Source organism: Sander vitreus, chromosome 12 (assembly GCF_031162955.1).
Source record: "Sander vitreus isolate 19-12246 chromosome 12, sanVit1, whole genome shotgun sequence".
Classification (NCBI taxonomy): domain Eukaryota; kingdom Metazoa; phylum Chordata; class Actinopteri; order Perciformes; family Percidae; genus Sander; species Sander vitreus.
In genome coordinates this window covers 15,903,588-15,923,982 of record NC_135866.1, presented here as the reverse complement: position 1 = coordinate 15,923,982, position 20,395 = coordinate 15,903,588, and the positions used below count along the sequence as shown (strand labels likewise).

The following is a 20,395-nucleotide window of genomic DNA, read 5'->3' as shown; positions in this document are numbered from 1 at the left end:
GTTTTGTACTATTTGAAGTCGGGCATATGTCTGTGTCTCCAAACAAGAGATATCAAGGCAAAAATTATAAGATTTTATATATATATATATATATATATATATATATATATATATATATATATATATATATACACGATATATTGCTCCCAGAATAATTGCATGATTAGATCAGTCAGGAAATGTTTTGTGCCTGAAGATCTATAACTGATAGACATTTCGCAAAAATTGTTGTGTAAGCAAAAAACAGTGTGCAGATTCTTAAACTGTTTTGCCCTTTGTGTGAACACAAGAACATAACTTGATATTTGTGTGTGTTAACAAAGCTGTTAATGTTACTTGTTTAGATGCTGTGTCAGAGCTGAGTAAAGAACACAACGAGTGTGGTGAACCCGTAACTGATGACAGCTCCTACCTGCACAAGTTCTTCTATAAACTAGAATACCTGCTGCAGGTATGGTCTCATATACCATAAAAGTGTTGTTTGGAGTTTATCAGGATGATGTAGTTCGTGTTTGAAAGTCTACCAACACTGCTCATCTGACTTGCTAGACCAGTGGTTTCCAACTTGGGGATTGGTACCTCTAGAGGGCTAACAAGAGAAATCAATAAAGGGGTTATGAGATGATGAAAAGTTAGAAAATACATTGTTTTGTTCTGCGTATTTTCTGTCTTCTCTTAAATGTTTTTCTTCTTCTTGTGAAACACTCGTGAGTCTAACTTTTCAGACCTCAACAAGAAATGAAACAACCTGAGAAGGAACATCACATTTTGGTTGAATTGTCCACATCTCAAACATATGCAACCTGCAGATACCAGGGATTGTGACTAGCATTGCTTTGCTACAAAGGGTCACAAATTTATAATATTAAGCAGCAGTGCTTTAGACAAGTGATTCCCAACCTTTTTTTAGTTGTGAACCTTTAATATGAAACTCAAGAGTTGTGAGCAATTCCACCAGAGTGATTTTGTTTCTCTAAAGTGGTTGTATATTTGTTAGAGACCATGGAAGCAGAAACTATGAGTACACAAGAAACACTTTTCATAAGAAAAAGTAAAAAAAAAAAAACTACATACAGTAAATGTGTGTAGCAGAACTACTATCCCCCCCTCCCTGTCCCGTCAGTTATCTAGTGACAAGGTGAGTTTTCTGTTAAAGGTGTTGAAGGTGTAGCACTGTCATGCAGGACTCCCAAATGGTGTTTTTTTATTTTTTATTAAATGTATCAATATTTAAATGTATTGAGCCAAAATTCATTTAATTATATCCCTGGTAACATATACATATATATATATATATATATATATATATATATATATATATATATATACATATACTTAAGTGACATAGAGTTCTTTTAACAGCAGACATTGACTTGTCATAGTAGGTGAAGCACGTGTTACTAATAACATTAATGATGGTGCGTGACATAGCTGAAGGAAATTGAGTTATGATTAATGTTATTATTTAGACTTGTAAGAACCACAGAGGGCTTTAATTTTCTAATGTTCAGTTAAAACACCCTTCAGTGATTATAACACATTTATACTTAGAGTATTATTTGTGATTTTAATGAAAGCAGGGCTCTTAACAACACACATTTTACTATCAAATATTTAGACACTGCAAAATTTCAAGCACTCATTTTCCATGTATGTAGATACCAGAGTTCAAGTTATGTTTAATTGAAGCTTTATGGGGGGGAAAAATATATATAGCTGTGAAATTATTCCAGAGCAAAACAATGTATGCAACTGTTAAGTAATCCTCTCCCAAATAGAATAGTAATTCTGAGATGTCTTATCACTATGTTCAATAGTTTGCCATCTTATCTACTACAATACCAAACCTCTCTTGAATTCTTCCTGCAACATACTATCTTTATTTGTCTTCCTTTTTATCTTAATACAACAGGTCAATGGCACTAACTACCAGAGTCTCTTTCTGGTCTGGTTTGTGGCTGACTTCAAGTTGACATTGCAGGAGGGACTGGCTGGTAAAACTTGCTGATTTGCTGACTTGTGGTGCCCTCAAGTGGTCTTTTGTGGGAAGTAAAGAATTGTCCATTTATCCGTATTGACGCTGGATGGGTGCACGTGGCTACTAGGCTTTGCTGTTGGACGCCGTCTTTACCAAGATGACCATTTTTACTTCTATCCATTCCATTGTTGCTGTTCCTGCTGCCAGTATATCCAGAATAGCTCCCAGTTTCAGACTGCAACCTCTCAGAAGTACTCTTCCTTCTGTCATTATATGTCTGCACCGTTGTTGACACTAAACTATCTCCACAGGTGCTATTCTGTTGCTCATTTTGTGTCTTTGATTTCCCAGTCGTTGACACAGGATGGTTAGTATTGCTGCTGTAACTGCCTGCATCCAAGTTAGGGGTTGAGGGTGTAGTATTGATGTTTCTTGACCTCCAGGCCGGGCTGCCATTTCTCTTCATCTGTGGTGACAAATCACACTTTCTGCTCAGGCTGTGAACACTGCGATGGGATGACAGATGGGTTTCATGGATGCGTGAGTTTCTTGGAGTTTTTATTTGAAAACTTGAAGTAGAAGTCGGGATCATGCAGTGGAGACCACCGCTATCTTGCTCTGAGGAAAGATTGCCGTGGTGTACGGTTTTAACCGTCATCTGGTCACTGCCAGGCCCTGGCAGTGAAGTGGTGAAGTGGTGGTTTGCTTGCCCAGAAGTGACCATCCTGCTGCAGATAGGTGTTTGTGTTTTCCTAGCTCCAGTGGAGGCTAATGTGCTTCTATGCTGTCCATGAGTCCTAGACAGTGATGCACTATTAACGAGTTTAACTGATGAAGATGGCTTGTTAGGAGGAGCCCCGAGCGGTGGCCTTGGTTTAGTATGGCACAGAGGAGGAGGTGGATGTGGTCTTAGGACTGATGTAACGCTTAAAGATCGCAGAGTCTCATCAGAAACCCTTTGTCCTGCTGACAGTCTGGGGGAAATGAATCAGAATGGGAATCAGATTGAGAAATATTTTCTTACATGAAGACAACGAAAAGAAGTACCGTTAAAATAGTTTGTTTGTTTTATAAATCAAAAACAACACTGTGCATACATCAAGAAAGCTTGAATGGAATGAGAAGGCACATATTATTTAAATATAAATTTTTTCCTGTCATTCCCTTTTCATTTTATTTGTATTCATTATGGCCCTCTTAAAAACAAAGCCTTTCTGGGGGTCGTAACAGAAAAACATACTAACCTGTTTTTCAGTTGCTTCAAAGGGAGAGGGGAGGAAGCTGAAGGTAAAGCAGCAAGCGAAGAGGGGTAAAGATCCAAGTCCATTTGTATAGCTCCTCTTAGCTCTTTCAAATCTGCACACACACAAATGCAACAGTATTGAGATTTGAAAATACTTAAACACGCTGTCAGATACGTAAGTACAGAAAACCATCAAAAGATAACAATCACCTAGTGCATATGAAAAAAAAGCAAGTACTCATTATTGAGTTCTGAAAATGAACGCTATTGCTTTCATACCCAGACTGCTCTGAAGAGTACTCAGATTCATTTCACTGTCATTTGTCCCAGAGTAGATGGATTTGGCTGGAGTCCTCAATCACTCTTTTTTTCATTCATAAATATGCTACAGAATGAGTATTACCAGCTATTCGAGGGTATGTAAAATCATCAGCATTCTCATTTCATCTGTAAATGTATTCATTGGGCTACAGATTCAATGGGCCATACTGTAAGTGAGAAAGAGAACTGTCCTCACACATCATGTGTTAAACAATAATGTGCCACCAGATGGCAGCAAAACACCAACATGTTGGTATACGGACTCACCTGCAACTGTAGGTTCTGATTGATCAAATTCCCATTGACTCCGGCACTTGTGTTTTATATTTCCCTGCAAGGAACACAAGACATAGAATGCAGTAGAAAGAGGCAGCGCTTATGTTTAAACATGCAGTTTGAGTGTACTTAACATAATACCACGGCACAAACTAAGACACATTCAGCTTCTAGTGACAGTAGTAGACGTGGAAAAATGGGAGGTAAATGTATTAAACATGTTCAAGAAAGCATGAGCCTTTGGAAATAGCAAAGGAACAAGGAAAAAGTATAAAAATAACAGAGGGAGAAAGAGGTGTGTGTGTGTGTGTGTGTGTGTGTGTGTGTGTGTGTGTGTGTGCGCCCACTAAACGATTGAGCAGCAGTCTTCCATTATAATTTGGCCTCAAATATCTATATCCAAAGCGAAAACCATAGGTGTGTGTGTGTGTGTGTGTGCGTGTCCATAGATTGTACAACCAAAGACCTGATTGAAAAGTGTGTCTTCATGTGTTTGTTATGAGTGACTGGCAGCCTCCGCTCTCATTTTACAACAGCACACAAACACTAATGAAAAGTGTGTGCGATTGCACTAACACTCACACACATACACACTCACCAGCAGACAAACGTACCCACAGGCCTGGAGACTGACAGTAAAAACAAACCCAAACCTCCCAGTATTGTCTTTCAGAGCTGCAGACAAAGTATGTCTGGTGTCTCTGACAGTGAAGTGACTGAAATTCACACAACTGTAAAGCATAAACACACACTCTCTGAAAATAGGCTTTGTGGTCCGTGTGGGATTTGAACCCATTACCATGGCGCTGACTTGCTGATATTTTAGGAAAAGCTGTTACTGTCATTATTCTCATACATGAATCTCTAGAACCCAAAGCCACATCTGCACAGCCAACATACATATCTCTCCCTCAGCTGATGCAGAACCAGAAACAGGAGAACAAGGGTCACCGTTCCTGCTACAAAATCCAGCTGAAACCAGCTACTGATGGCTGCCATCTGTTCTGCTGTATACTGGAACCATGCTGGCCAAGCTTGATCTAGCTGGTCTACCAGCAAAAACCTTCAATATCCTGACAGAAAATCTACCTCTTTCCAGTTGAGATGTTTTATTCAGTAGCATCAGCGTATGCAGGTCATACTCTGACTGCTGAAACAGGTTTAATGGTGAACAGGTTACATTTTGCCCACATGTCTCTCTTGTGTGACCAGTCAGTATTCTCATTTATCACCTTGACCACCACCACCAGGCCACCTTTGCCCAGTTTAGACCACCAAAACCAGATCATCCCTTCTGAGTCTAGTGACAGATTCCTCACCCACAGCAAACGTCACAGCATGAGGAACATTGCGGCGCTCATGCACTGACAGAGCACAGCTGCTGATAATATTATTACTACCACCTATCCCTTACAGACAGTGTCTGAGCTACGGCTGAGCCTGAAGTGGCTATGAAAGCACACATGAAGTCTTGAAGGTCTAAACCCACATCATCTGCACTATTATTAACAAAAGCAACAGAAAAGGCTACTTCAACCAATTTACAGAGCACCAATAGAGCAAGGAAAACGGTGACATCTTCAGCACCATATTATATATGTTATAGAACATACTGTACATGCCAAATACATTAGATAACAGAGATGAGTCTTCTGGCCACAGTAACAGTGCAGCCAATAGTGCAGACAAAGTCGTTATATGAGCCTCCCTCCTGCTAAGAGAAAATAGGTCATTACAGTTGTGTTTACGACAAATTAATGATTCGATCATACCGTATTAAGCCTCTAAACGTCTGATTTGGCTCCATTTAATAGCCGTTATATAATTTAACTGCGTGGAATAACACTAAATCAATAGCAATCTCAACTGCGTCAAACGTGATGGTGATGAGAAAGCCATGACAGTCCTTAAGCAGGACACTTACAGGATCTTGACTTAAAACAAAACAGCACAGCTTAATGCCAAACACTGTCAAGAGACATTTGTGGACATTTAACATATTTTCCTCACAAAAACTGAAGCCGACATAGCTAATTATTACAGGTCCTTGAATTAAACAAAACAGATGTTAACAAACTGTGAAAAAAAATGTGATTAGAGTTGGAAAGTCTGAATGTTTTCCTGCTTAGCAGTGGGTAAAATCTTCCAATTTGGATCAAAATCCAAATTCCTTTTCTCCATCAAACACATTTACGACTTGGAATTTGAAGCAGTAAATTAGTGACTGAAAGAATAGTGTAGATATCTTTTTTCAGCCTATATATGTTGGCATATGTTTCTGTCTCATTCACCTCTTCTTTGCCTGTGGTAGGAAAATACTACATTAAACTTTGGTCAATAGTTAGAAAAGGTGAGAACTGCTAACCATGACTAAGTTTCTACTTCCAATGTTAAGCCTCCTAGTCAATAGTCCTATAGTAGATACTAGATGTATAATATTAACAGATAATAAGACTTTCTAAAGATTTGTGTCACAGTAAAAAATAAAACTCACACAGAAGATCATAATGGCTGACTACAGTGTACTTCCTTTCAAGGATTTATGAGTTATCACAGCCAATGAGGCAGTGATGCCTTGCACGGCACAGCATCAACATCATCCATCCACCACTGCCGCAAATAAAGGGAATGCACAATAAGCTCATGCTATAAGAGCACAGCACCACCTGAGCCCCGGCTTCACATTTCTGTTTTATCGCAGGATAATTTCCAGAAAGATGTTTAACTGCCTTTACAATAAAAGCCTCATGACGTCCAAGAAAAGTCTCTGTACAATTAGCTTCACACCCTTAGGTCTTTAACACTGGAACAACACACCTTGGGTCAGGAAAGGTTACTCTAATAATTGTCCTCTCCTCACTCTCCAACACCCAGTTTGTTTTTTTCTATCGTGAAAATGCCTGATGAAGTTTTCCAAAGTTTAGGTTTATCTTTGCAATGGCATGTTGACAGAGTAACATTTGAATCGGTCTTCATGCACCAAGAACAATGATACTCGATGGTCACACAACATATTCACTTTAAGGTTCTTAACAAACATCTCAGAGACTGTCAGTTATTTTTGTTCCTCTATAAACTTTTCCAATTTTGTTACACAACACTTCCAAGCAGACACACATACATTACATGTAACACACACATAGAGGGTATAGAGAGATGTACAGAGAGATAACTTCCACATCTGCTCTGCAGAGAAGTCCTACATCTGGCCTCTAACTACTCACTCTGGTTCTCTCATCATGCCAAGCAAGCATGACAGTGCAGCCAGATTGTAGGCATGTATATGTGTGTGTGTGTGTGTGTGTGTGTGTGTGTGTGTGTGTGTGTGTGTGTGTGTGTGTGTGCGTGTGTCTAAATGTCTCTGTATGTACTGTATGTATTAAGTCATTTGAGTATTTGGAAAGAGATCGATCTTACTCAGCACCGCAAAGCTCTTGGCCAGACAGATGGAAAAAAGAAGTTTAGACTGAGTCCTCGCAGGTTTCCTATGTGTGCGTGTGAGTTTGTGTGCTTATGTGTGTGTATTTGTGTAGATGAAAACCTTGGCAGCGTGTTGGTGCCAATACAGAGTTAGCAGATCTACCCAAGGGAGTCCAAAAGGAATTTAAAATTGTTTTGGGAAAAAGTGTGTCCCTGGTCGAGGAAGTCAGTGTCTTTTTGAATGGAAATGTGTATTAACCAAGCATTGTGCAAATTGCATCAAACAACTGGACCTCATGTTGCCCGGGAAAACTTTGTTAAAATCCTAAAAATGTAATTTTGCATTGTAGTAAAATGTCACAGAAACCAAATACTGTAAGTCAGGCTGGGTTTGGGGAAATGTTTCCAAAATGATGCACAAGGCAGCTAGAGTATTTCTTTTTGGTGTAATGGTGCAGTTGCAATGAACAAAAGAACAAGCATGAGTATTTATCTAACTAGATCAAGAACAGTATTTAATACAGTATTGATATTTTCTTTTTGTAAAAAAGCTTTAGGGAAATTTAAGGGAAAGATTAGTTAGGTAGAAATAGGTATGGATTATTAAGAAAACTCCTACTATATATATATATATATATATAATTTAGATAATATGAATAGGATGTCCAGACTTACCGTTTGTTCAGCATAACATCATAACTCAGGATGCTTACAAGGTTATATTGTATACATTCTGATTGTAAAATCCATTCACAGCTGCATCAATATAGAAATTAAGGTTTTGGCCTGGTTCCCCATACATAATTGTAGGATTCGGATCAGTATTGCACTGGAAGCTGAAAAACTAAGCTTTATTTGGTAGTTGGCTGTTTTTCATCCTGTTCTTCTTACCTTGAAATGTTTCACCAGCCTGTTCAATGCTTCACATTCCTCCATTAGGACAGACCTAGATAGACAGATAGATAGACAGACAGACAGACAGACAGACAGACAGACAGACAGACAGACAGACAGATAGATAGATAGATAGATAGATAGATAGATAGATAGATAGATAGATAGATAGATAGATAGATAGATGACAGACAGCCTTGATTTTTATCTTCAGTACTGCAGTACTTTTTCATAAAGAAATTCGTCAAATCTAGGTCAAAATGGAAACTGTGCATTTATCAGTTACAACACGCGCACACAGCCAAACACCTAAGTTAAAAGCTGAGACTTCTTTTCATAATGGCTGTGGTTTGTTTCGTTAAATGCAGTAGAAACGCTTCACATATTTAATACCGATTGATTGAAATTATATCCTAATTTTATGCAGTGGTTGAATCTGTGACAAGTATACACTATATAATATTTTCAAAATGTTGGAAAGGCGCACAGTGGTAGATTGATAAGCAAAAGGGTACAACACAATCACACAACTAAGGCAGTGACAACGGAATAGGTGCACTTGGTGTCTGCTCATAGCTTATCCTCTACAGCAGTGGTTCACAACCTTTTTTCCTTGGTGCCCCCCCTACTTATGTCTAAGAAAAGCTGAGCCCCCCCCCTCCAAAACCGACGTTGGGGTAACTCTCGAGATAGAGTCTTACTTTCTTTTTTGATACAGAGGAGTTATCAGCACTTTTACGTTTCTCCGCCATGTTTCATTCATAAAATAGTGATGCCGCGGCGGCAGGAAAAACGAGGATGATAGCAGCTAGCAGCTGACCTGATGACAGCCAGGGTCCCAGGTTAAGAGGTCCCGGAGGTTTGGCCTACTAAGTAGCCTGCCTCCAATTTTAAGCGAGAACAAAAATATATAGTTTTCATACAGACTTTTGTATACATTATATATTCTAGTGTATTATCATAATTTGTTTAACATGTGCAAATATTTTTTTTTTTTTTTACCTCAACCTCAAACCAGATAAAGACTTGCGCACCCCCTGTGATCTTTGCCGCCCCCCTGAGGGGTCCCCGGACCCCAGGTTGGCAACCACTGCTCTACAGTTTTCATAATGATACCGAGGAAACAGTGTCCTATTTTTCCTTTCCTTCCCTCTCTCCCAAGACACTTTCTCCTTCTCTGGTTACATAACCATAGTAGAATTTATTATAAACTTCTTTCAAATGAAAAAGAAACTTCTGCCTGCTTTGGGATCCATTTTCTGACAATGGGGCCTTTTGTTCTGATCGAGTCAGGAAATGGGAAAGAGAGGGAGAGAAAGAGAAAGAGAGACAGATAGGGAAGGGGGGGAGGCTCTCTTTCAAGGTAGCCCCAGTGACTGTGTTGCCCCGTGGGCCTCAAAGTGAGGGTTGGTGGAAGGAAAGGAGGGATGGAGTGTGAAGGAGGGAGGGCAGCAACAGAAGCCACCAAGGATAATTGAGGGGAAATTAAGGGAGAGCTTCGAGGAACTGAACCTATACCACAAAGAAAAAAACACACACATACAGTGCACAATCTGCATGATGTGTGTCTGCTAGTTAGTATTACAAATCTAAGATGAAAAAAATTGGCTGCTTAGACCTCTAGTGAAAAACAATCACTCACAACTCATGTTACATGTGATTAGGGGTTGCAAGTAGTCATTGCTTTGTATTAAAGGGTCACAAGTAGAGCTAGATGTATAGCTTATTGATAGCTTATTTCAGATATATCATTATGTGTGTATATGTTGGCCGATAAGTAACAAGAAATTGCAGTACAGAACTGCCAAACTAGGTTTGAGGAAATTTAAAAAATAGTGTCATTACCAGACCCAAATGTTTTTTTTTTTTTTTTTACAGTTTTCAGCGGTGATGCAGAATGAAATTCTGCAAAATTTTGCTGACTGTTTTTCTGCTTGGGGTGGATATGTGATAACATTCTGAGTTTTTTTTAATTTTTTTTAATTTTTCTTTTAATTGTTTAAAATATGCGGAAAAATCTGTGGAATTGTGCGTCTGCAGATTCCATATGGCCCTGGTCATTACATAGTTTGTCCACCAGAGAGTAATGACAATCTTTTTATTCTAAAATGTTCATCTTAGATTATTAATTCCTGAACCGTATCAAGATTGGTGTGGATGTTACGTGTTAACCGATATATTGTATCAGCATCAAAAATACGGTATCGGTCCAGCTATAGTCACAAGCAGGGAGCAATTTGCTTAAAGTCCTGTGTTTCACCCATCCATAGTCTCGCATTGCCAGACCTACCTCCACAGCGCTGCAGAGGAAGGTCTGGCTAGTCCAAACAGCATTTCGGGATAGCAGAAAGGCGCCGGACGCAATAATGGTGTCTCTGCAAAATAGCCTCGGGAAGAAACTTGTTTTGATGGAACATGTGCTCGTTCAAAAGTTGTTTTAGTCGTGCAACAGAAAACTCAGATTGGACAGATAGTCTAGCTAGCTGTCTGGATTTACCCTGCAGAGATCTGAGGAGCAGTTAACCATAATCCTCATAATTGACCGGCGTTTAGAATGCCAACACAAAGAAAGCGGAAGGTGCAGGACTTCCAGCTGGTCTTCCGGCGGTACCGGAGCAATCCCCTATATGAATCGTCGTCGACATAGTCTAATAGTGCGATAGAACAATAAAATTAGAGCGGCAGTTGCTGGATGTGTTTAGCCGTTACAGAGCTCCGTGACCGAGGCTACAGAGGTCCGTCGTACCAGCGGCAGAGAAAAGGTGAGCGCCATGCGGCAGTGACGACAGTTAAGTTTAGGCACCAAAACGAAAAAAGATCTTGGTTTCGCCGGGAAATGAACTCCGCTCCCTGGCTTGAAAGCGCTGTTTTTTATGTTGAGACCACATTGTGCTATTTCATTTTGATATTGTCCATTGAAGTTCATAAATAAGTGTTTTGGCATGCCTTGGCCAAGTGGCACTATCCATGGTATTGAAAGGGGGATTTAATGCATGTTTTGTTTTGTTGTGCATGATCAAAAACTGTTTTTTTTTCACAAATCGCACCCTGGTCACAAGCCATAAAGTTTGGGAAACACAACTTACCTGAGGCGGTCCACCACCTGGTCAATGTCAATGACATTCAACTTGTCTTTCATTGCCTCAATCTCATCTTCAGCATTAGACTGGACTGAACAGTGAGAGCTCGGTCTGAAGAAAAGAGTAGACAAAGAAGATTAAAAGAGATGTTATGCATTATTAAAAGCACTGTATAATTTTACTAAACTTTTCAAGTTCTGTTGTGCCAGTGTTACTTACCTCCTTATGTTGTCAGTATTTACAGGGTTTTTATAGTTTCTGTAACAGCTGTCAAGGTGACTCAGGGCGTAGTCCACCGTCTCAGGTTTGTACCGAAACAAGAGCTCCTCGCCATCTCTATAGCAACAACAGCACATGATAAAAGAAAGACTCTTTACACAATTCAGTTTACTGTATCTGCAACTTTCTCTCAGAGTTTATATATGAATGAGTTTTTGGCAGTGCTTGAAGAATATACATTGACTGAAAGTGTTGTTATCTCTAAAGTAAACTAAAATTATTTACTTTTAATTTGATTTATATATTGCCTTTTATCTATTTATTATTTCACTTTTATTATTTCTATGTTTGAATTTAGTCTCCAGTTGTTTCACTGTTTATGTTTGTACTTTGAGTTGCACTAGCATGTATGGACTGCAACATAGATAAAGCTTGATTGACTGAATTACTGATCAGAAGGTACATTCCTGCTTTATGCAGGATGATCTGGTGGTGCTTTTAGTTCCATAAAGGCTGTACAACATGTGCATTTAATAGAACTCTATTATCAGAGCTGGGTTCATTTTACAATATCTGAATGATCCCTAGCTGGAAGAAAAAGAAGAAACAAGCAGATGGTGTAGGCAGCAGCAGGCGTGGTGACAGCCTGGTCAGCTCTGCATAATTTTATAGTCCATGAGGGAAAATGTGTCTTTTCTAGTCACGTCTATCCACTTAGACAAAGAAACAGAGGTGTGGGTGTAAATGGGTGGATGGCTAGGGCATCAGGACCACACAGGACGAGGCCAATAAGATAAATCAGTTGACTTTAACAATGTGCACACCCATCTTCAAACCCTCAAATCACAGGAAGAATCTGGTATGGGGATGAGAACTATTTTTAGCCCCTCCTGTTGATGTGGCTTTAAGAAAATTAGTTAGTTGGGCCTTCGATACAAATATAGGTGTCCTTGGCTAATATGTCTGGTAAATTAGGTTAAAATCACGCACACACACACGCACGCACAAATGCACACACACAGACACACACACACACACACACACACGCACACACATACACGCACAAATGCACACACACACACACACGAATGCACTCACACACACACACACACACACACACACACACACACACACACACACAGACACACAAACAATTCCAGGTGGATGGGAGTATGAGTATGAGAGAGAGAAAGATGCTGGTCTCTATCAATCTTTGATAACATTTTCTGAATTTCCATGCCAACAAAGCATATTAAATTGAACTAAATTGAGAAATAGAGGGCTGCGGAGCGATTAAGTTGAAGTGTTATTACCGGGAAGTGTGTTGGGGTTTAATCCTGAAAGCCATTCGGCTGATATACACTTGGAACTTAGCCTAATTGAAGGATCAAAGGCCTGAAACACATACACAACCACGTTGAACCATGCATCAAGTTCAACAACAAAGCCCACTTCAAAGGGAAAAAGCGAGTTGTGCTGGCACAGTCTGTGTGGCACAAATACTTTTTTGGTAGTGCTCATACACAGCCAATAATACTGGGCTATATTTCTCCCTCTGAATGGGACTTTTTGGGTCTCAGTTCAGGTCTTGCTTATGACACTTTAATAAGACACAGTGCTGTTGTAGGCAGACCTGTGGTCTTATAGATATTGGATTGTCAGCTTAAACGGTCTTGCTGCCATCCTCACTTTAAAGAAACCCCTGTAAGATTACTTCAAAATAAATCCCTGTCAACTGAGCTGTCATAACAAGCGCCAGAGTAACATTATACATTTTATATATTTCTTTAGATGCATGAAATATTTTATATCTTTACAATATTTCAATTTAAGTAAAAACACAAAAATGCTGTTTGTGCTCAAGGGATGGCAATGTTGGTCGCTCCACCACTTAGGTCCAAACTGAAATACCTGAACAACTATTGGAGGAATTTACATACAATTCTGTACATACATTAATGGTCCCCTGAGGATGAATTCTACTGACTTTGGTGATCATCTGACTTTTCCTCTAGCGCCACCATGAGGTTCACTTTTGTTGTTTTGAGTGTAATGTTTCTACATTTATTGGATGGATTGCCCCCAAAACTTGGCACATACATATATGTTTTCCTCAGGATGAATTGTAATGACTTTGGTTATCTTCTGGCTTCATCAGGTCAACATTCCAGTTTGCTGACTACTGACATTCCCATCTGACATAAATTAGTAATTTGGTAAAAGTGAATGTAGATTTTATACAACAGGTCAACATAGCACAAATTAGTGGCTCCTAACGGAGGACTGGGGTTGATGCCATACACAAAATAAGCCCGAACACACACATAAAAAGAAAAGAAAACCTAAACCACTAGAGTTGCATGCAGCCTATAGTTTAACAATATACGACATAAAAGGACACAGAAAAAAAGACAATCACAATAAAAAGGAAGTCAACAAATTGACAGGTACTAAATGGTTTGTCACAAAACGGAAAATAATCCATCTTATGCTGTGCTTTTCCCTAAAAAGCCTCGACAAAGCCTGAGAGGTGACAGAGGGCAACATTCCTGGCAGCAGTGAGCTGGTTGCTGGGATAGTTACTAGCTCATACATACTCATACTCTCACACACACTTCCTCCAAAACACCCTTTGATACATAAATTAGGCCTTAAAATTGTAATGTAAGGATGTAGGGCAGTGTCCCTAACCGATAATATCCTGCCAACAGTTCATGACATTCCTCAGTGTATTTTTAATACATGTCATGAAATTGCCAATTGATACAAGCTCATCTCTGACCTGAGCTGTAAGATTAGCTGTAGAAATTAAAAGCCAAACAGCAAGTTTCATTACGACCTCTTGAGGAGCTTATAACTCCTGGATGAATGTGCCTCATAAGAAACAGACAGAGTACCAAGCTTCATTGTGTTCTCCCTGTTAGCAGTTCACTGACAAACAACTCAATAAACGTTTTATGCATTTTTGCAAACTCTTTACAATTTTAAGATGAGTATTTAGCTTCCCATTTAAGGTAAAATATATATGTATTCCAATTAAAGCTAGCATAGACTGAGCCCTTAAAATCTAGTGTTTGTTGGCATTTGGTGTGGAATGCATGCAAGTCTCCCTCCTATAATTGTTCCATTGTTCCACAATTCCCAAACCAGTTTGCAACATCCCTATGCCAAAAACCATTGTTCCTCTGCTTTCCATCCCATTTTTAACTGACGTGGGAACACAATATAGCATTTTATGGCACTCTTTGTTAGGGGGGAAATTACGCACAGAGTGAAAGCAGGGTCTTAACCTACCGGTACTTATTCATGCCATGTCTTGGCTTGTGAAAAAGCTGAAGTGTTGTGCTCAATTTAAACCGCTAACCAGGAAAAGAAAACCCTCTGTGAAAAAGTCACAGTCATTAGAGAAATAAATCATGCAAACGTCGACTCTAATGGCTGTTTATACATCTGGAACTAAACTGCTTTATCAAGCCTGTAGCTGACAAACATTTTAATTTGAATTCAAACTGAATGTTGAAAATGTAAATTTCCTGAGGACTTGGTTCAAAAATGTAATTTCTGCTATCTTGTTGAATTCATCAAGTTCAACTAGTGACTGAGCGTTGACTGACTGACCAATTGTGTGCAACAATATAATGTTTTTGAGAGAGCGTAATCTGCAGTGGTGTACTTCTAAGATTGCTACCACTGTAGTAAAACCATACTCTATGCCAATAATCAGTGGTGGATTGTTGTGTTTGTATAATTTAATAGTCTGTCCTTCATGCATTCTTATTTGACAGTAAATAACAAAAAATATATCATTTGTTTTGATTCAACAAAATCCCATTACAATCACTAGCATTACTAGTACAGTTGTTTTAGTGTCTTTAATGGTTCTCTCATGTTGTACGAACCATTTTTTTTTTTTTGGCCAATCCATCCAAAGGCAAAAAAACACAATAATGCACAGTGGAGTAGATTTGTGTGTTAGATCTTACACCTACCTCCCCTCCCTGCTGGCTTTCTCGCTGAGACTCTGCAGTAACATCTTCACCTCGGCTCTCACCAGCTCTTTGACTGCAGGGGGGTCGGCTAGAGGGGAGGCCTGCTGACGTGGGAGCGGGGTCCCTGTCCTGCTGCGATTGTTTCCTTGCTGGCTCTCTTGCCACATCTTGTGCCACATCTCCATCTGCAAATTGTATTATTATGATAAGTGAAGGGGTTATACATACAATAATGTATCATACTAACGGGATAGTTCCAAGACTGTCTTGACTTTTTGCTGTCAGTCCAGGTAACACATTCACAGCTGACAGCTTATGATCCTGCACCAAGTGATGGTACTGATAAATGAAAATATTTTCATTTGATTTAGTGAACCCCTCTTTTAAAGCCGAGCGGACAGTCCACTTGCAATATGCTGCAAGCAAGCAGTGACCCAGACATCCGTCATCCAGTACACTCTCCTGACAGGCCTCTCTGACTGAGGATGATAGCAGGACTTTTCATGTCTCAGGGAAGGTGGTGAAGGATTATCTTATTGCTTTTGAGTCTCAGTGAATCCAAAATATGACTGTATGGGTGCTTAGTAGTGTGGGTAGGTGCAGGATTCCACTGTAGCTCTAGCTATAATTAAAATATTAAAAATTGTGAAATTATATTAGATGAAAATATAAATGATACAAAAATATTAAGAATACCACCAACTTGCAATGTAAACATTGAAGTTGAACTGTTTTTGTTTTCCACTACAACTGACGATCTCCATTTTTCACTTCACTTTCTATTAATGAAAACATGTTCAGGGCTGTCCTTGGCACAAGAAGACCTTGTTGATTGTAAATTAAATGATCTTCTTGGAACAGGAAACAATGCACAGAACACAAAACGTCCTTTCAACTAACATATTTTTTGTTAGCTTGTAATTTTGCTACATGTAGGATTATCAATGCAGATCAAGGAATTGTTAAACAAACAAAAAATGCTAAAAAGCTCAGTCTTTATAGCCGACTTCCTCTATCGTCGGTAGAAGGTCTGACCAACCTTGTTTTCTGCATCTTTACAGAAAAATCACCATCATTTACCCAAAATGTAACAGCCATAGACAAAATAGTCCCAAAAAAAAGAAAACATGTGTGTGAATGTTTGTGTGCATGTGCGTCTCAGTGAGGTCTGGATACCATTAACACCTCCACACATGTTGTCTGCCAATCATTTCTGTCATTTGCAGTCAAATACTTCACTTCAAAGGAATACACTGGAGGATACTAAACACACCGCTTCTGGTCTTTGCATGTGTGTTGAAGTGTGTGCACTGCACATCCCGTTGCATACCATGATTCACACAGTGTGTTGCATACACATACATTACACACGCAGCCCTTTTCACTCACACTGGCTTCCTCTGTCTGTCTTTGGGTGTCGAGGTGTTAATGTTACAATGTTGATCTCATCGAGGAGTTATTTTAAGGGAGTGCTGTTGAAACCTGTCAGTTAAAAAAAACGTACTAGAAGCTATTATGTTGAATTACATAACTGGGTTTTAGACTACATTTAACTTAAAGGGCTCATTTTGATTCAGAGTAGAGAGAAATTAGAGAGAGTGTAGAGGGGCACAGAGAGATTGCCCTTGTAGAGAGACTTGAAAAGAGAGGCTAATGTTCACTCTGATCTAACCGCCTGAGACAATGGAGACCTTGATGGAGGGAGGACTGGCCATGTTGAGGAATGGAGCAGTCGCCTGCAGATCAACTATTACTTTTCACAGTGGCTCACTGAGGGATGGAATTCATTACATGGCTGAAGGAGAAACCGACAGGGACAGAGGAGAGGAAAAACAGAAGTAGAAAGAGATGGAGATAAGCAGACTCAGACAGCAAAAATAGAGAAAAGGAAGTGATCCTCCCTGCAGTAAATGCAATAACTGAAGGGAACCACTTCAGTAATAGAGTTAAATAAGGGCGCTCTGTGCTTTGTTTTGTTGTTTTTTTTCCTGGAAATTTCTTAAAGCTTTTAGCTTAACTCTTTCTATCCATCTGAGGTCTTCACAGCCATCCACTGCATACACTGAATCATAGGTGAAAAAACATCAGAGCAATACTTAAAGTCACACACACATGTATGCACACACGCACACATCTACTGTATTTTCTCTACTCAGACACATACACAATTGGGTCATAGTATATGCGTTGCTAACGGTCTTATCAACAGTTGAGGATTATCCTCTTTAACCCTATTATACTGACCCCCTGACTCACTAAGCTTACTGGTCCTATTTCCTCTTTCTGTGTGTGTGTGTGTGTGTGTGTGTGTGTGTGTGTGTGTGTGTGTGTGTGTGTGTGTGTGTGTGTGTGTGTGTGTGTGTGTGTGTGTGTGTGTGTGTGTGTGCGTGTGTTTGTGTGTGTAAAAAGGAGGGATTCTTGCATGCTTCCACGTAAAAAATAGTTTTGTAGTTGTCACATGTGATTTTTACATGTTGATATGTGGTCAGAGTCTACATGGCACGGCTTGAGAGAGCTGAGACAGACTACGTATGTCCACATTTTTTTCTGCAAACAGTGACTGGCCTGTTGGCTGACTGCAGGCTGTTAACAAATGAAGAGATTTCAATACTGAACACACAAAAGAGGAAAACGATAGAAGATGGCAGAAGGTACGAGCGTAGAAAAGCAAAAAAGACAGACAGAGGGAGAGCGGCTGGGTTGTATATGAGAAAGAAAACAGAAAATAGAATTTGATATCCCACAGAAAGCGCTAATAAGAGGAATTCTTTGTGAAATCTACAGCTACGGAGTTGGCTTTAAGTGCCCATGGCATGGCCTCTCCTTTCAGCTTGAAAGGAATGTTCCCTCAGTAGACTAGGCCGCATTTCCTCACATTTAGATTTAAGGTAAACCACTGAGCAATTTTCAATGCACTGTAATGTTTTAAGTTCATTTAGAATTAGTTGATTTATCAATCAATCAGTTAATTGACACATAAGGGTTGAGAAAAGTTCAATCAATTAAGTTATTTTCTCTGCTTTTGTCTGTTTTGTATCACTATATGTACAGTAAATTGAATATTCTCAAGTTTTGGATTGTTGGTTGGACAAAACAAGACATTTGATGATGTTACTTTGGGCTCTTGGAACTTACGATGGGCAATTTTCACTATGTTTTGACATTTTATAGATGAAACAATTAATTGAGAAAAATGTTAAAAGTAATCAACAGTTGAAATAACTATGAACTGCAGCCTTAGATTCATTTTAACACAGTCAGGACATGCTCCATGTCAGCATCATATCAAACTATGTAAGCTACAGCAATTACTGAAGTCCTGTTTCTTTATTATCTGATTACAGTATCTTTCTTAATTTTTCTCCGATTTTCTTTCATGATTTATGACCACACTTAAGGAGTTACTCTGTTTTTCCTTTAAATGTTTTCTTTTTCTTTTCACATCACTTAGACTTTTCTTGACCTTGATTTGGCCTATTTATTGAGGTTTGTCCCACTCATTCTTAGCTGGGGATGTTTCTCATCATCGACCCGCAAGTCTTTCTTGGGTAAGATAATTTTGCCAGAGCTGAGTGCTTTCCATGCATGGGGCTTTAGGCAGATCATTTAGCTGGCCTTGAGTAAATATTAATGTCTAGTTGCCTGGCTCATATTTGGACTTCACTGCAGCACAGTGCCAGTTGACCCACATTTCACTTTTATTAGAGAGTCTGGAGATAAATGAATGTATGCAGACAAACTAACCTCCTTACACAACATAACACCACAGTTCATAAATAGTTTGGTCAGAAATGCTTAGCTGAGCAAATTCCTTAATTCACCCCGAAACTGAGCTAAAAAGGAAATTCTTGTAGATGGTGTGGTGGTAGTCTCGTGGGATCCTACCAGAAACAGACCCACTGTCTGAATTCTTTGAATGGATAAAACATGAATGATGAAACCAGCTTTACCTGCTGAATTTGAAGAGGAATGTTCTGACTTGAAAGCATGTGTGTGGTATGTACCGTAGCTACATTCTGGCAAAAGAAAACAGAAACAATGCAGTCATGAAAACAATCTCACCTCAGTGTGCACCTCTGTGTACATGTCAACCAGGGAGTGGCCCAGTGCTGCTTGGATCTTTGGCAACTCTGACCCAGGAACATGTTCAGCGACCAGGCTCCACAGGGACTGGCCAGGGCACCAGAGCTGGTTTCCATCGGGAGACTGCATAGGAATGGTAATCTAGGAGTGAAGGAACAGAGAGAAACTGCAGTAACACATTGGTAAAATGTAACACTCTACATTTACTCAAATGCTGTACTTTAAGTACAAATTTCAGGTACTTGAACTTTACTTACAAAATAGAGATTGAGCTGGTAAAATATTATTTCTATATATTTATAGTCTTAGCTCTACATTGAGTACTTTTACTTAACAAAAAATTATATTTTGCTGACAACAGTTCCGCCCCAGAAGGATCATGGTGGGATTTTTTTTAACGTTACCTCGCATTAAGTTTTGCATTAACGTTGCATCGTAGTCATCCTTCGGGATTTCCGTAACTTCCGCACCTTTTAAGTAAAATGTTGCATAACGTTACAGGATCTTGTAGCTATCAATGCTTCTCTCACCACCACTGGTGCAATTAATAGCTTAGCTAAAGGTTGAGGGGTATACAACTGTTCTCTGCATGGAGGTTTCTCTTGCTTTGTAACGCTAACCCTAACTGCCGTTGTTTTTAAGCTAACGTTAGATAGGCTAGTTAATTGAGATCTCGGACTCTTATCGGGAAAGCTAGCAAACCTAAACAACACGGGAACAGTGTTCCCCATAGTGTATTTTAAACACGTACAATGAAATGATAAAACTGCTTGTGTAAAACACGGATACATTTAATAAAATGTATTTTTTATGTTGCTAAAATGAAGAAGAAAAAACTCTCACCTTAACTGCAACACCCCAAGGCTGAGGTATCCAGGGTAAACGTTCCAGT

The 20,395-nt window shown here is 39.3% G+C and overlaps 1 protein-coding gene across 2 annotated transcripts; it reads right to left on the bottom strand.

Moving 5' to 3' along the window:
• Positions 1–1,350: 1,350 nt before the first annotated feature.
• On the bottom strand, positions 1,351–20,195 carry ccdc24 (coiled-coil domain containing 24). Of its 2 annotated transcripts, XM_078264087.1 has the most exons (9): positions 19,908–20,195; positions 19,483–19,644; positions 15,421–15,605; positions 11,432–11,548; positions 11,219–11,323; positions 8,130–8,184; positions 3,810–3,873; positions 3,223–3,334; positions 1,351–2,952 (listed from the first exon to the last, which is right to left on the bottom strand). In XM_078264087.1, exons 2-9 carry the CDS (start codon positions 19,630–19,632, stop codon positions 1,965–1,967), a joined length of 1,776 nt encoding a protein of 591 aa, XP_078120213.1. In that variant the 5' UTR covers positions 19,633–19,644; positions 19,908–20,195; the 3' UTR covers positions 1,351–1,964. The 2 variants fall into 2 exon arrangements, with proteins under 2 accessions (XP_078120213.1, XP_078120214.1); XM_078264088.1 differs by having other exon boundaries at positions 19,483–20,195.
• Between the last annotated feature and the right edge of the window lie 200 nt (positions 20,196–20,395).